The sequence below is a fragment of the Lynx canadensis genome, chromosome A1 (genome assembly GCF_007474595.2).
Source record: "Lynx canadensis isolate LIC74 chromosome A1, mLynCan4.pri.v2, whole genome shotgun sequence".
Classification (NCBI taxonomy): domain Eukaryota; kingdom Metazoa; phylum Chordata; class Mammalia; order Carnivora; family Felidae; genus Lynx; species Lynx canadensis.
The window spans coordinates 109,371,316-109,388,506 of record NC_044303.2 but is presented as its reverse complement, the minus strand read 5'-3'; the positions used below and the strand labels follow the sequence as shown (position 1 = coordinate 109,388,506).

General features: G+C 49.6%; 1 protein-coding gene across 1 annotated transcript in view; it reads right to left on the bottom strand.

Annotated features, from left to right (window-relative positions):
- Nucleotides 1-1,572: 1,572 nt before the first annotated feature.
- LOC115516101 overlaps nt 1,573-17,191 on the bottom strand; it is a 69,269-nt gene continuing 53,650 nt past the window's right edge. Inside the window, exons 5-7 of the mRNA XM_030318529.1 lie at nt 11,485-11,599; nt 5,526-5,575; nt 1,573-1,955 (exon numbers count right to left, since the gene is read on the bottom strand). Coding sequence (XP_030174389.1) covers nt 1,927-1,955; nt 5,526-5,575; nt 11,485-11,599 — 194 coding nt within the window. The 3' untranslated portion in view covers nt 1,573-1,926. The remainder of the gene's footprint in view (nt 1,956-5,525; nt 5,576-11,484; nt 11,600-17,191) is intronic.

The window sequence follows — 17,191 nt, the reverse complement described above, 5'->3', positions numbered from 1 at the left end:
AGAAATTGCTTGGATTTAGATCCCCTCCCTGGGACCAGCCCTCTGGAAGGAGTGTGACAGGCCCTTGGTAGAGGAGGAAAACTGAGTGAGAAAATGATGAAAAAACTAGAAAATAGGCCAAGATCAGTCTAACATGTTCTGCAAAGCTCAGGAAGTATTGTTGCCTGATCTTGGACATGCCCTGTGAGTAGCATGTGGCCTCCTACTCGGTGGGCCTTTGGCTTGTGGATGTCTAGAGAGACCCCAATCTCAAGCCCAGTGCATTAGAAGATCCACCTGGATTTTTCGAGGGTAGCCTCACCTGGGGACAGAGGAATGGATGACATGACCTTTCCCAGCTCCTCTGAGGCCCAGGAGTTGGGCTTACTGAGGAGAAGTGGATTAAGGTGGCTAGCCTGTGGCTTCCAAATGGGGCCTTGGCAAGGTCTTCAAGCAGGTGGCTCTTCTAGCTAAGGATGTCGGTGTAGTGTGAAGCCAGGTACAGTGGACTAAGGAGCAATGGGAGGGAAGAGATGCAACCCAGAGCAAATAGCAGGGACTGCTTCTGACTTTTCTACTCTCCTCTCATCCTTCAACCTAATCTCTGACTTAGAGTAGGCAGTGGGTATGTTGAAGTCCCAGGCTGTGGAAATCTTGCAAGTTCTAATATGTGAAGTCAGTCCATCACTTAAAAGTTATCAAAATGGGGGGCATCTGGGTGGCTTAGTCGTTAAGCATCCGACTTCAGCTCAGGTCATGATCTTCGAGCCCTGCGTCAGGTTCTGTGTTCATGAGTTCGAGCCCCGCATCAGGTTCTGTGCTGACAGCTCAGAGCCTGGAGCCTGCTTCGGATTTGGTGTCTTCCTCTCTCTGCCCCTCCCCCGCTTGTACTCTGTCTTTCTCTCTCTCAAAAATAAATAAACATTAAAAAAAAAAGCTATCAAAATGGGAGAGGAGTTCTACCCACTGGCTTCCAATCTCCAAAGTCATGGCAGAGTCCTGACCTCCTCTAGCTCTTCTTATCTCAGGAGTCCTAAGTAATTGGGACCAACTCCTTGAAATGTCTAAGGAGGAAACCCCAAACTTTACCCCCTCCCCATCACAAGGGAGCTGAGTTCTGGGGACCAGGCCTGGAGAAGTGGTGTGGGATAGAGCCAGACCTTCCAGGCTGTTCCATCACACCCTACCACAGACATCACCCCTGCCCAACAGGAGAAACAGTAACTGTGATGGCAGCTGATACCAACTCAGTCAGCCAGTGCCCGAATGGAGCAACATCAGTATAATCTGGGCCAAATTTGGGCATAGTAATCTAAGATTATTCTAAGGGTCTGCCATGCTTTTGTGGCTCATTCCTGAGAGTTTCAGTCTAAGCATTAATGGTGGAAACTCTTGGCTAAGGAAGCTAGGAGGTCATTGGAAGATCTGTTTTGTTGGAGTTGTGATGACATTGTACTTAAGGACCACTTTCCATTGGGGTAAAGTAGCAAACCAGGGCTTGATCATACCAGCTAGAACTGCCAGGTCTATGGACATTCAAGGGCATTTCTGGTTAGTCACAGGCATTTTCTTGCCTTACTCCAAAGGGTCACTTTAATTGGGCTGGTTTATTCATTTAGTTCACTTGGCAATAGGAAGAGAGAGGCTAATATGCTAATCAGGGAAGACAAATGCAAACCATCCCTTCTTGATATATCAGTTTTCAACATCTGTCAGTGGGCTGTGTGCAAGCTAAGCACTTACTCAGATCTCTGGAAGCTTGGAACAGGGACTGCCAAAGACAGAAATGAAGTCCCAGGAAAAGTCTTGGGCCTGGTTCAAGGTGGAGTCTTTTCCTCCGGGAGTGATGCCCGCTGGTTGGTGGGGTTGGGTCATGCCCAGGCTGTCATTCTCTGGGACCGTTTGGTCTTATTTCACATTATTTGCACAGATCCAAAAGTCCTCTTGTTAGCAGGGTACAGGTTTCCTCAGCAGCCCTGTGGAAGCACCCAGGAAGCCTTTGTCTCTGTCAGATGTAATGCCCTTGCTTCACTTGGGCACAACTAACTCTCCAATGTGAGGATGTGTGAAATTCATGGGAACTCTGCACTAACCTTTCCCCACTTGTGCCAGTGGGCACAAGTGCAGGAGAATAGGGGGCTGGTGCACTTCCTTTTCCAAGATTAAACCTACTGGGCAGAGTGATGTTTTCTTTGTTAGCCAAGATTCCCTTGTGAGGCTGAGTCTAAGGCAGTACCAGGGTATAGCTGGCTGGCCATATAGTTTTCCGAGCTCTAGGCTGCTCCCCAGAAACCCATTTCTGCTGATTTTCTGGGGATAGGAAATTATAGAAGCAGCCTCCACTTTCGTAGGTTCAGTGGAGAGGCAGGCCTAGGGACTCTATGCTAAGAGTTTAATTTCAACTGGGGAGATACTAGAGGCAATGCAGGCATTGAGTGCAGGGGAGAGGCAGACATCCAGCCTGACATCCTTCCTCCAGTTCCATGAGCTCAGAAATGGGAGGAACTGGGATGGACCTTAAAGTCTGCCTAGGTAATGACAACAAAGGTCTTGGGTGTTCACTTTCCAGTAGGTGCTGTGCCAAGCTCCCCACAAGCACTATCACACTGGTGCTACACCACAGCATCTTGTTTGCAGACCAGGTAACTAAAGCTCAGTTGGTATAAGGCACTTGCCCATGATGACTCAACTAAAACGTATGAAGCCTGGATTCTAACCCACATCTGTCTGTGCCTGGACCCCAGATGGGTTCCACAATTTCAGGCTATTGGCAGAGGAGGAAACTGAGGCCTGGGAAGGATGTTTGGCAGAGTTTGCTTGGGGCAGGACACTAGCATTTCATGCCAAGAGAGCATTTGGGGACACCAAGGGAAGGCATTCTGGATCCTGGGACCCGGCCCCTGCCTTCAGCTCCCCTGCTCCCCTTCTCACTAGGCAGCAGGGCTTTGCTGCTACAGGCCCCTAGGCCCCAGTGGGATGGGGTTTGACTTTGTCCTCAAGGGAGGGATGCTTCCCCTATGCCTTGGAGGCCACCTGCAGTTTCTAGGGGTGGGGCCCCAGGGAACTAGGACACAGGCCTGTAACTTGGCCTCGGGGCAGGGGGCAGCCACTTCAGTGTGTCTGTGAACCTGCTTCCAGCTGCAGGGGACTCTGGCCTGCTAGGCCTTATCTCAGCTCTAGGGATCAAAGAGGACATTGCAGCTGTGCCTCTGTCAGAGGAAGACAACCAGAACTCTCCTGTTCTGCTCTAAACCAGACCCTTTGTTAGATCTTGGGGTACTCAGAAATCTGAACTCTGGGTGAATGTATAAGCCAGGACCACTCACAGGTACATCCCAACCTCCTGCCATCAGACTGGAGTCACTCTATGGTTGTCCTAAATCCAACCTGGCTTCTTGGTCCCTGAGAAAATCCAGCACCCCAGGCAACTGACTGGTTGTTACCCTACACCAGGGAGGCCTCAGACTCACTTGCAGGCTTCCTTCAGAAAGGGCCCTCCTCTGCCCTTCAGTCCCAGCTGAGGCGGCCTAGATGGGGCCCTCACTTCCATTTCTGGCCAAATGCCTTGCACTGGCCTGGGTTCGCTTCTCTGTTTCTGCCCTTCCCTTTTCCCTAACAGTCAGGTGGATGTGGGAGTGTCCAGTTGGCTACCACTTCTCACTCACACTGTCAATCATGAATCTGCCCGGAATTAGGGCAGGTGCAGTGAGTTCTTCCACAGCAATTAAAAACACTCAGCCACATCTCTGCTCAGAGAGGTGAAGGGATATGCCTGGGATCTTAGTTCGGGAATAAAGTACGTAGCCAAGGACATAGGAGTCCCAGGGTGCGGGTGGTGGGGATTTTGTGCCAGGCTTTTCTGAGAAAGCTGACTTCATGGAGTGAGGAAGTTGTGTGGATACAGAGTTGGTATTTGGGGATCAGAGGTAGTATAGGAAGGAGTCATTAGGCCAGAATAGCTATCATTTTCCTAAAACTAAGAACAAGTTGAGAAATCCTGACATTTTGGCCACAGTAGGGTGATGGTGGACTTCGGTGGGGGCTGTTGGGAAGTGAAGCGTGAGTGCCTCTGCTGGAGGTCCAGGGTTCCCCTCCAAGTGCTCTTTCTGGGCTTGCCAGAAAGGGGAGAGGTGCTGGATGTCAGAATGCTGAGAGCCATGGTGAGTGAGGGCTGGGCTCCTAGATGTGGGAGCCTGGCATTGCCATATAGGTGGGTGGGTGCGAGGGTGGGGCAGAGAGAAGGACCTGAAGGGGTCTCCAACATTCCAAGGCTGGTGACCATTCATCACCACCCTTCTGTTATAAACTGGGCCGCTAGTGTTCTTGGCTCAGGAGACCATCTGCCCCAACTGGGGGTGGGGGCTGCCTCAGGCCACTCATTAGGACCCCATTTTTGGTCTCTGGGCATAATAAGACACATACAAGGTGACCTTGGGGCTCTCCCTTATCTCACGGCCCACACAAACACAGCCTCACCATCCAGTGCCTGTCCCCTTCCTGTCTGCCACTCCCCTTGTGGTCTGGGGAGTACCCAATCTCTCCAACCAGACTGGGAGCTCCCCAGGAGCAAACAGCTTATTTCCTCTGTATTCTCACAGTGCTCAGGCAGGATTGGCACCTGAGAGCATCTCCTGCAAAACCCTGGGTCAGCATCTGCTTACCTGTTCTGTCCACTGCCCACCTGGCTTCTCTGGCTCCTCCCCAGGAGGACAAGCCAGGCTGGACTCTGGGGTACAGGGGAAGAGTCTGAGAGACAGGGAGGACAGTGGTAACTGGCTCTACCCCTGAAGTAGAGCCCTGAGCCATGACCAGCTAGTGGCCAGGGCCAGAGGCTCCAGAGCAAGGGCCTCTGTGTCCCACTACATGCACCATATCCCATCCATGTGCCTCAGCAGGACAGCTGGAGATGTGAAGGCAGAGTCATTCATTACTTTCTTTTATTAAAAATGTACACAAATGAAAGGTTTAATTTTACAGAATAAGAAGTACAGATGAGCACACAGAAACATTTCTTCAAGCCACCTGCAACATACCACCTAGGTAATCAGGCGACTACATTTTTAGAGACTCGGGTGCAAACAGAATTTGTCACTCCCCCATGCATGTAGCTAGAAGCACTGTCCCCTGCAGACACAGGCACAATTTCCATGTGTGGCACTTTTCCAGGACACACTGCAAGTAGGAATCCATGCTTCCCCAGCACTGGCTTGAGGCCCCTCCTCAGCTTAGAGGTCTCTCTGTGCCCACATATTGGGCAGAGGTTGGGATCTAAGAGTCCAAAGAGCCAGCTGTCCAGGCTGCAGAGGTAATCTATGGTAGATTAGGAGGTGCAAAGGGCCTTGGAGGTAGGGTAACCAACTGTCCCAGTTTGCTCAGGACTGAGGTGTTTCCTATAATGTGGTATTTTCAGTGCTACAACTAAGTCCTGGGCAAACTGGGGCAAGGTGGTCACTGTCCTAGGAGGGCCAAAGGCCCTGTCCAGCCCCTCTCTCCTTGTACTGTCCACAGGCCATCCTACTAGGATCTCAGAACCCCCAGGCACTCACCAAGCAGCTCAGGGACAGATGCTCCTTCTGGGGGGCCCAAGGGTTCCAGCCTGAGTCTCAGAGAAGGAAAGGGGAAAGGGAATGAGTAAAGGCAGACAGGAATCATTACCTGGGGGAGGGGGATACTTGGCTACCTACCTCTCCAGCCCTAGAGCTGCCCCTTAGACCTCAGTGTCTGAGTCTTCAGGGGCTAGGCTCTGCCCCTAGTTCTTGGGAAGTGCAGGGTCTCTGGGTAGGAGGTGCTCAGCCCCCTGGGGCTTCCCATAGCCCTGGTGCACCCACCTTCATATCCCTCTCTGTGTCCAAACTCGCTGGTGCTTCCTGCCCAGCTCCTCTCTACCTAAAACTGGGAGCAGAGGATGAGAGAAGAGGAATACAGGACAGACTGGGCTGAATGAGAAGCAAGCAAGTGGGAGGGGACCTGGGAAGAAAGGATCTCTCTAACATGGGTGGGCACATCCTGATTGTCGTCTGGCTTGTCTATGCCTGAAGATGAGGCCCTTGGAGAACCCAGAAGAGTAGGAAGAATAATGGATGCCCACATACTAGAGGAATAAAGACGCCCACATACTAACACATGTAATCTGTGAATCTGTTATCCTAATGGCAACGGGGTATTAAGGTTGCTAGTTAGCAACTTAAAATAAGGAGATTATCCTGGATTATTTGGATGGATCCAATGCAGTAACAAATGTCCTTAAATGGGGAAGAAGGAGGCAGGAGAGTGAGAAACCGAGAGATGGCATTATGTGAAAGACTGGACCAGTGATTCCCGGCTCTGAAGATGGAGGAAGGGACCACAAGTCAAAGAATGCAGGTGGCCTCTGAAAGTTGGAAAGGGCTCTCTACTAGAGCCTCTGGAAAGGAATGGAGCACTGTTGACACCGGGAGTTTAGTCCATTGCGATCAATTTTGGATTTCTAGCCTACAGAACTGTAAGCTAAGAAATATGTTGTTTTAAGTCACTTAGTTTATAGTATTTTGTGACAGCAGCAATACAGGAAAGGACCTGAGGCAGCTGCCCCAAAGCCCTTGGTTAGAGTCAGTCTCACAGAGCCCCAGAGTCTCTCGGTAAAAAAACCCTATTCTGTTCTGGGAGTACTGAGACTCTAGAGCCCTGGGCAGAGAATGGACCTCCATGACCTGGGTGGGTCAAGAAGGATGCTCAAAGAATACTGGCTCTGCTGGACATGCCTATGGGAAACAGCTGCCTCCTTGAACCCACTCCCCTAGTGCCCAATGATGCTGGCTCTGAGGTGTCCTAGAGGAGCTGCGCTGAGGTCAGGCCACCCAGCACCTGAGTCTGCAGGGCTTGGCTTAAGGCTCCTAGGGTGGGGTTCAGTCCTTTCCACACACCTATTATACCTGCAGCACTCTCAGTCTTTGGCTTTATTAAGGGGATCAAATTTAGCTCAGAAAAAGCTTGGAATAGAGGGAAAAGGTTTTGAGGAAAAATCACTAAGTTGGATGTCAGTCAGATCTGCATCAAGTCTCCATTCTGCCACTTACTAGCTGTGCGGCTTCAAATGAGACCTCTTGTAGCCTCAGTTTCTTCATCTATACAATGGGTATGACAGTTTTTGTCTTACCTGCCTCACAGGGTGAGGTAACACAAGAGAAAAGGTGCCGCACAGATTGAGATGCTGTGTTTTTTTTTAATTAATAAACAATAACAATCACAGCCCCACATGCCTTTGGATGGAGGGGATGATCACACATCCTGTGCTGAGGAAGGAAGGGTGAGGGCACACTCATGAACTCTGTTTTGTCCACAAGTAGGAGGCTGCAGTCTGGCCAGGAGAAAAGAGAAAGACTTGTCTTTCTCTGAGCCACTGCCTCAGAGTTACCACCAGATACGAGACAGAGCCAGTCTGCAGACCTCATGGGGTCCTCCCAAATGCAGCCATGGAATAGGGCTTTGTGCTTTTTTTTTTTTCTAAGGGAAAAATTTTCTAGAGTTTCTTTTACATTGAAAACAGTCCCTCCTTCTCATAAAACACTCACAATTTTATATTATTTATTTATTGAATTTTCTTTAACGTTTATGTGAGAGAGAGAGGAGAGAGAGAGAGAGAGAGCGTGCACACAAATGGGGGGGGCAGAGAAAGAGAGAGAGAGAGAGAGAGAGAGAGAGAGAGAAAGAATCCCAAGCAGGCTCCTTGCTGTCAGTGCAGAGTCCAACTTGGAGTTTGATTTCACGAACTGCGATATCATGATCTGAGCCGAAATCAAGAGTTGGACACTTAGCTGACTGAGCCACCCAGGTGCCCCAACTCTCACAATTTTATAGGGAAAGGTAAAACATGAACTTATACACAATATAATTCTCAGCTAATGAGTATATAATGTATAATTTTTTTTTTAATTTTTTTTTTTTTTTTAATGTTTATTTATTTTTGGGACAGAGAGAGACAGAGCATGAACGGGGGAGGGGCAGAGAGAGAGGGAGACACAGAATCGGAAACAGGCTCCAGGCTCCGAGCCATCAGCCCAGAGCCTGACGCGGGGCTCGAACTCACGGACCGCGAGATCGTGACCTGGCTGAAGTCGGACGCCCAACCGACTGCGCCACCCAGGCGCCCCTATAATGTATAATTTTATGTGCAACACCTACTGGACGAAATGCCTCAGATACTAATGGTGATTATCTCTGAGTGGTGGGGTTATAGGTTATTGTATTTATGCCTTTATATTTCCATAACTTAAAAATGCTCTACAATGACTTACACTTACTTGTACAGTAAAAACGAACACAAGAAACAACAAACAAACAAAAAAACCCCAAAAAACAAAAAAACTACACCTTACATATATGTATATATCAAAAATGCCAGGGACTTCCTTTTATGGGACTATAAACCGGAGTTAAATTGGGGTCTGCACAGGTCAGAGTCCTGGCCCAGATCCTTACTGTGGAACCTTGGAGACTCACGACTCCCCCACCCTGGCCCTCATGGGGCTGGTGAGGCAGGAGGCTGGGCAGGGTGCAGCCCACTAATGAAGAGACTTCCCCTTAGTCTCATCCGTCCCTGCTCTATGTCCAGCTTCCAGTGGCTTCTCTGTGCCTAGAGAATTCCTTACGTAGGCCCTGAAGTAGAGGCCACCTCCCTGAGTAGTCTGCCTTTCCCGGACTTGCCCTGGGAGTCCCTGCCTCCTGGCATTTGCTGACATCACAGGCTGCACTTCTCAGAGCCCTGCCCTTCCTTGAGAAACAAAAGCCTGGCCGGACCCTGTGCAGCCTGCTGGCCTGCAGTGACCCTGCTTCCCTCTAATTTGTGTATAACAATAGCTCCCATTTATTGATTGGTAACTTCAGACCACACAGCAAAAGTGGTCTGGTCTCATTTAATCCCAGGCTACCAGCCCTTGCAGAGACTAATGTGAACAGCACCCCCTGGAGTTGTGCAGTGTGGTGACCCTATTTGATCCTCTCTTGCCTCTGAGGGCAGTGTGGTGACCCTATTTGATCCTCTCTTGCCTCTGAGGGATGTATTGTTATCCCTATCCATGATATTATAACTGAAACTCAGAGAGGCCAAGTTAACTCACCCATGGTCACATGGTAAGTGTATGGCAGAGTGTAGGACTTGATCTCTAGTCAGTTCACTTCCAGGTCACTGCTCCTCCCCTCCCTCACTGGTGTCATCCTCAACAACTCCCAAATTCCCACACGAGGGTGGGAGTGCATCTGGGTGGTTCTGAGTTGAGCACCCAGTGAATGTCTGGTGGTAACAGCGTTGATCACAATGAGTTCCACCAGGTTTATCATTCAATAAACAAGTCTTCCCAGAGCTTTCAGAAGCTCTGGGAGCAGCGACAGGCCTGTTCTATTCACTGCCGTATTCTGGCACCTAGCAAAGCCTGACACACAGTACATGTGCCACATATGGCAATGACTCCACGATTGTTTATTCAAATAATAAAACAACAAAGTAAATAATATGAGCTACCATCTATGGAGGGACTACCACAAGTCAGCTCTCAGGGATCCTCTAGGTGAGCTGAGGGAAAATATAACACTGGTGACAAGGGCCATACAGCATGGAGTTTAACCTCACGAAAGTGTCTGTGAAGGCCATGAGAACACCAAAGAAAGCGATTAGCAGCAACCCTCAAACTTTCTACCACGTCTGAGGCCATCTCAGCAGCCGTCACCATCACAGCTTGAACGCAGTGACTACCAAAGCACACAAGCCCTAAGTTTCCATCTGCATTCATGGTCCTGCCTGTTCAGGCTACATCTGGATACCCTTATTGCCTCTCCAGGCTGGATAAGTAGAATGCTGAGGGCTGTAAGATAAACAGCTGGAGAAACTGGTGACATTTAGCTTGGAAAGAAAGAGGAGGGTGTCTGTAACACCTGCTGAGCTAGCTGTCAGTGGACATCAGCCCTGGCCACCCCTGAAGAAGCCTGCTGTAGCTGGCTCGGTGGTCTGGAGATATACCAGAAAAACAGGGTTCCTGGTGGGCTGCCTCTCTGGGACCTGATGAGGCACTACTCTCCACATCATATTTTCTACACACTTGTTCACACAACAAACATTTATTAACTATCATCCCTGACCTATTCTAGTCTAGAAAAATAAGAATGGATAAAACAAGTTACGACTTTAGAAAATGCCAGCCCCCTGAGGACAGAGTCAGGAACCACTGCTTGTCTTCCCCAGTGGTAGTGACATGTCAAAGGATATCCTTCAATCCTAAATTGCCTATCTGTCTTTATCTTCAGTTCCTTCCAAGGCCCCTCAGTCTGTACTAACAGTTACAACTCAGCAACCGCTGTGGCACTCCTGAAGAGCTGATCCCAAAGAGGCTTATGTGGGCATAGCCTCCTCTCACTGCCCTGTCCATTCAATGCACTGTTCAGTGCTGGAAGTGACCTACGTATACTTTTCTTTCTTATTGAGAAACAATAATTATGCAGAAAAATGCCCAGAACATATGGTCAGTTTAAGAAGTATAAAATATAAGGCCAATTTTTGTATAACCACCACCAGGTCAAGAGGTGAAACAGTGTGAACACCCCTCAAGGCCCCTTTGGGCCTCTCCTAATCACAACCCCAACCCTCCCCTGTGTCACATCTACATGGACTTTTGTGGCAATAATTTCTGTGGTTTTTATAGTTTTCCATCTTCTGCATGTACCCTTAAACAATACAGTCCAGCTTTGATTAGCTGTTAAACTTCCTAAAAGGAATTATACTGTATGCATTCTTTTGTGTGTTTTACTCAATATTACATAGATTAAAGTTATTCGTTACTATAATATTATTATCCAATATTACTGCTATTGCAAGATGCTGTAGTTCATTGATTTTCACTGCAGGAATGTTGCATAATTTATGCCCCTTCTCTAATGCTGATGGGCATCTGGACTCTTCCTCATGTTGTGTGGATATTCTCATACACATGGTGGGTAAGAGTTTGGTCAGAGCAGATTCTGAGGAGTGGGGCTGCTGGGTTATAGGGTCTGTGTATCATCTTTTTTATTTTAAGTTTAATGATTTATTTTGAGAGAGAGGGAGACAGAGAGAGCATGTGAGCAGAGGAGGGGCAGAGAGAGAGGGAGAGAGAGATTCCTAAATAGGCTCCATGCTGTCAGCACTGAGCCCGATGTGGGGCTTGATCCCACAAACCGTGAGATCATGACCTGAGCCGAAATCAAGAGTTGGAAGCTTAACCGACACAGCCACCCAGGCACCCCTTTGGGTATATGTATCTTCTTCTTTACCATGTCACTTCTGTACTTTTTATATCTGAAAATGTTTCTTAGGGAAATAGTGCTTGTCACACCCCAGCATTGTCTGGGGTAGAGGAAATGAGGTATGCCTGCCCTTGCGGTCTGATCAGCCCACCTTCGGTCCTCAGAACTTTGTCCCCTCCAGCCCAGCCACCCTGTCTCCTCTGGCACCCATAGGCCAGGGCCCCTTGGCAGCAGGCTCTGCTCCGGCCTACCTACCTCAGTGATGCAGTTGGGTGGGGGTGGGAGGAGGCTGAGAATGAGGAAGTAGAAACCAAATACTTGGGCCACAGAGAAGTCCGGTCCACAAACCTCAGTGTTTTAGCAGCATACTCTGTGGAAGAGGAACATGCAAGCCACCTGTGCAGCACCCCCAGCAGGCACCAGGCTCACTGGTGCCAAGGAGGGCTACCACACAAGCTGACACTTTGCCCTAGGTTCCTGTGCATAAGTCACTCCATGCAGTCTTTGCTGTGCAAAGGTAGATGTTATCATCCCCATATCACAGATGAAGACATTGAGAGGCACAGAGACATCGAGTGACTGGCAACATAGTACAGCAGTTAATAGTGTGCGATCTGGACCCGTATAAACTGGGTTTAATTTGTGGCTTCCCTACTTACTGATGCAATCTTGGGCCAGTTACCTGACTTCCTTCAGTCTCAGTTTTCTCATCTATAAAATGGGGCTAACGGACCAGTGGGTTACTGAGTTAGGAGATAATGTGATGAAGTTGCTTAGCAGAGTGCCTGGCACAAAGGAGGAGAGCAGGACTACAAAACGGGAACTATGGAGTTCCAAGATTGATAGGCAGGACACGATGCGGGGCGGGAAGGGGAGGGAACAGCTTATCCTGGCAAGCTGGGACCAGGCCACCAAGCTGAGGGAGCTGATCCAGCACTGTGTGCAAACTGTCGGTGGAGTGCTGTCAGAGTGGACTCTGAAACACAGGCATCCAGGCAGTCCTGCCCCCTGGCACCTTTGCCCAGAGCTTTCTCCCTACCTGGGGTTACTTTAAAGGGCACTAGAAGCTGGAGCCTTGAGCATGTGGAAGCTTCAGCCCAGCTTCAGTGCTGCCTCTGGGAAGCCGTATTGGCAGGCGGCGGCAGTGGCAGCCAATGGGCAGCAGAGCCTGTTGCTAAGGTCACTGGTGAACCTTATTTGGCAACACAGGGCTGACCCTGCATTCACCTCCGAGAACCCTGGGAAACGCCAACCACAGATGTGAAATGAACGTCTCCAAACCACAACTGCATTTCCTTTGAGAAAAGATTCAGCTCTCTCTCTAGCCTGCCTCTCACGGGTTGGACGCCTTTTGTTCAATCGCTTGCAAGCTCAAGAGAGAGTAGTCTGGGCAGGGAGTCTGCTACAAACCCATCCTAGATGGAGAAAGGGCAGGGGCTACTGTACCCGTGGCCCCAGGACCCATCAAGGACCTAGAGGTCTCCCGTTCGCACTCTGGCAGCTGCCGACCCCTGCCCGGGCCTCCCTGCACACACCCTGAAGAGGTCCTGGCCCCACTTCCTGCAGCTTCGGGAAGCGGCTGGTATGAGGAAGCCCCAGGGCACGCAGGGAGGAAGTAGGCCTGCCTGGGCCCTCACCATCTGCACCGGCCACACCGCTCTGGTGCAGCCTACAGCTCAAACGGTCGGCGGTTTTGTTTTTCACCTCCTGTTTGTGCATCTTCTAGCTTAACATTAAACAAGTGAAACTGTTGCCCCACCCCAGACAAATGTGGGAGGGACACTGTGCCCTCAATACGTCCAAAATACTACTCTTTCCTTGTATTTGTGTGGCAGCTTCAAATCTAGGGGCTGTGCTCACATATGCCATTTTGTTGGATCCTCATAAGCCCAGCTAAGGTAATAATAGCTAGTGATGACTGAGCCCTCACCGTGTGTCAGGAACATGATGAAACTCATAGAATCCACTATTGCTGTTCCCACTTTACAGGAGAGAAAAATGAGGCAGCGAAGGATTCAGTAATTGGCTCAAGGTCACATAGCCTGTGAATGACAGAGCTGGGATTTTTATCCCCAAGAGCCCAATTCCAAAGTCTGCCCTATTACCTTCTGTTATATTGCTTTTCAAAGCATATACACAAGAACAAATCCCATTTACAGGTGAGAAAGCTGAGGCTGAGAAGATTAAAAGGTTGCTTTCCCTGTCCACATCTACTCCCAGAGGACTGTCCACTGGCATCCTGCATCTGCCCCACCTCCTGACCCCCAGGCTACAAGTGGCCTATCTGGAAGAGGCTATGTAAGCCCATCTGTCAGGTAAGGGGTGCAAAGGCAGGCTGATGGAGGATGTGCCACAGGAGATGCCCCTATGCACCCCCACCTGCCCGCGGCCCTCAGAAACCTGCACACACCAAGACAGTCAAAGCATTCCAGGGACTGGGGTCCGGGGACCATGGGCAACAGAGCATCTGTCCATAGCACCCTCAACCCATGACGCTCTGAGGGGCTGGGGTGGGGTCTGGACACTGAGGAAACGCCAGTGCAGACCCCTTGCTGGGGCTCTTCAGGCTGTCCTCATGCATTGAACACATTTTTGTGTGCACCTGCACCTACAATGTGTCAGGCAGTATTCCAAGCACTGAGGACACAACAGTGAGCAACACAGACCAAATTCCATGCCTGGCATGGAATTATTTCCAGCGAGGAAGACAGACATTAGGCAAACAGTCACAAAGACAGCTGAAGAGCACAGGGTGCTAGGAAAAGGGTGCAACTTAATTTCAGGGTCTTCATGGAAGAAGGAGTGTGTGGGACGGGGGATTAGAGAAGCCAGCCATTCCCCAAAGTGAGTGATGCAGACGGCAGAACAGAGGCTGGTGTGGAGTGGTCGGGTGTGGACAGCTCTTGGCCCCTGTCCCACAGCCCTGTCACCCATCTTCCGCATTCCTTCCCTTTAGGAAATCTGCTGCCAGGAGAGCTGCTCTGCTGGTGTCCTCAAAGTTGCCCCTAAGCAGTGTCTTTGCCGGCAGCGGCTTTTAGTGTGTGTGCCGGAACAGGCACAAACTCCTGTGTGTGCTGGGGGACACTGGAGTGGAGGGAGACTATGGTTTTTGATCTCTGATCCTCAGTTCAATCCAAGCACCTGCATTCCTCATGAAAGTCCTGTGTGTGCATGTGGGAGAGCCACGGCAGGTCAAAAGGGTGAAGGAAGCCAGGAGGACGAGAAGCTGCTGGTATGAAATATCGAATTCTGAGAAACAGTTTCAGAATTAAACATTTTCAGGTTAACCAAGAGCCAGGGCCCTTCGTAAAGTACCTCTGAAAAGAGTTTTTCAGCATAAATCGTGAAATTAGCTTTTCCTAGAGAGGAAACCTTCCCAGGGCTGACAGCAAACCTGCCAGCTTCAGAGGAAGCTGGGGCCTCACTGTGGCCCCTCCCTGCGCCGGCGCCTCCTGGCCTGCAGGCTCCCAACCCCGGGTGTGCACCAGTGTGTCCGTGGCCAGGCTGCTTCCGGAACACCCTCACAGCCTTCTCTAAACATGCTTCTCCCCTCTTGGGGACTCTCCCTGTGGAAAAGAAACCCCGGCACTCAGGGTTGCAAGGCTGTGATTTCCAGTTTCATTTTCCAGTTTCCATTTAGAAGCAGCTCCACTCCCTGTGCCCCAAGGCACAACAGAGAGGCTAAAGGGCAAAAGAGTGTTCCTGCCAGGACCTGCTCCCTAGGGCTCCCAGAGGGTGGGGACTGGCTGAACCCCGGTAGGAGACGCTGTCAAAATTCAGATTTCTCGGTTCCCCAGTCTCTGAGGTGGGAGGTTTGGGCCCTTCAGTGGTTCTGATGTGGCCTGGGGACCCCACTATGCAGTCACAGCCTCAGAGACCATCAAAACAGCCAGAGCACAGCTGAGGTGCAGCCCAATCCCTCTCCAAGGCTCTTCCTGTGAGGAGGGCTTGTGAAACTTTGGTCGGCATCTCCTGCCCTCCCCTACTGGTGTTGAACACATTTCTGATGTCAGTTCTCTGGGACTAGAGGTATACAGGAAGCCCACCCTATTGTCTTCACACAAGCTCCTCTCTTCCCCACATTTCAAATTTCTCTTTAAGAAGCTAATTTGTAATGAGTAATTTGTAATTGAGTAATCTGTAAATGAGTCCCTTCCTCATTTATTTGCAATTTGTAGTCTATCTAATTCCAAAAAGGCTGTAAGGACACTTACATCTGTCTTTTTGCCCTGAGTGCATGTGTGTCCGTATGTGCACACACGTGTGACTGTGTATGAGGTGGGCCTTCCAATGTGCCTTTGCCCTGCTTTGACCTTGGAGGGAGCAGGTGGTGAGCTCTCCAAGCCTGGCAGATGTAGACCTTTCCTAATCTCTAGGGCAAATTTGTTCTTCAGTGTTTCTAGTATCAGTTTTTGATCAATCATTAATCAAAGTTGCAATAAAAAGATAATCTTCTCAGGACTGGGCTGTAAAGATCCTGGTTGAAACCTTAAACAAACCCTTCTGTGGAGGTCTCAAAGCCAAGAGACCTCCCTCACAGCTCCCTCACAGAGGTCTCTCTCTGATAGCTTGGCTCATTCCTGCTGACTTGTGGGTCTGCAGGGCACAGTGGTGCCTGGGATGGAGAAGGAGGCCCACTTCTCATGGGAGGAAGACAGGAAGCAGCTGCTCCTCCCCAGGGCCCAGCAGGGGTCAGAGGCTGTGGGGCCTTCGACTCCTCTCACAGCTCCCTCACAGTGGAAAGGGAGGATCTGCTCTTTGGGGCACGGGGTCACAGGCTCCTGGCAGGCTGCACAAGCCAGATCGAGTGGCTAGAATCAAGAGGGAAAATATGATGCCCAGCACCAGGTCCAAAAAGCAAGGACAAGAAGACAGAGCATGGGACCTGGACCAAGTGCAGCCTGGACCAACAGACTCAGGGGTTTAGTAATCAGTGGCTTTCACAGGAGCCACAACAAGTGCATTGTACAAGAAGCCAACTGGCTCACGTGGAGCTACCTAAGATGTGTGGAGGGGCGCCTGGGTGGCTCAGTATGTTAAGCATCCAACTTTGGCTCAGGTCATGATCTCACGGTTTGTGGGTTTGAGTCCCCTGTCGGGCTCTGTGCTGACAGCTTGGAGTCTGGAGCCTGCTTCAGATTCTGTGTCTCCCTCTCTCTCTCTCTGCCCCTCCCCTGCTAGTACTCTGTCTCTCTCTCTCTCTCCAAAATAAATTTAAAAAAACATTAAAAAAAATTATAAGATGTGTGGAATTTGAGAAGGTGGGAGAGGCACACACTATTCTCTCCAACCCCTTCCAACACATAACCAGTCCCACTCTGGTACCACATTTTCAGATACACAGGGGAAATGGGCATTTTCAGAGAAGTGTCACCCTGGAGGTGCAGGAGGGTGAAATCAGGTGTGAGAAATTGCTCAAAGAACTGACGTCCAGAACAGGGATAGACTTGTCCTGGGTGGCTCAAAGGGAGGAAGTTGAGAAGAGTTGAGAAATAGATGTGAGAAGGAGACTTCCTATAGGTTGGATGTGGTCTTCAAAGATGATAGATAGATAGATAGATAGATAGATAGATAGATAGATACATTTTTTTTTCCTGAGAGACAGAGAGAGAAGAAGAAAGGAATAGAAAGGTACACACCTCAATTTTAACAGTGGCTGTCTCTAGCAGGTAAGACCTAAGTTTTTTCCCCTGGTGCTTACCAACAGTTTCTAAAATGTTCATAATACACCCAAATTATTTTTTGATGTAGTAAAACATACATAAAATTTACCATTTTAACCATTATTAAGTGTGTGATTTAATGGCATTAAGTATATTCACACTGTCATGCAGCCATCACTACCATTCAGCTCCAGAATTTTTTTGTCATCCTCAACATAAATACCAAACTCATTAAACTAATTCCATATTCCCCTCCAGCCACCAGCCGTTGGCAACCACCATTTTACTTTATATCTCTA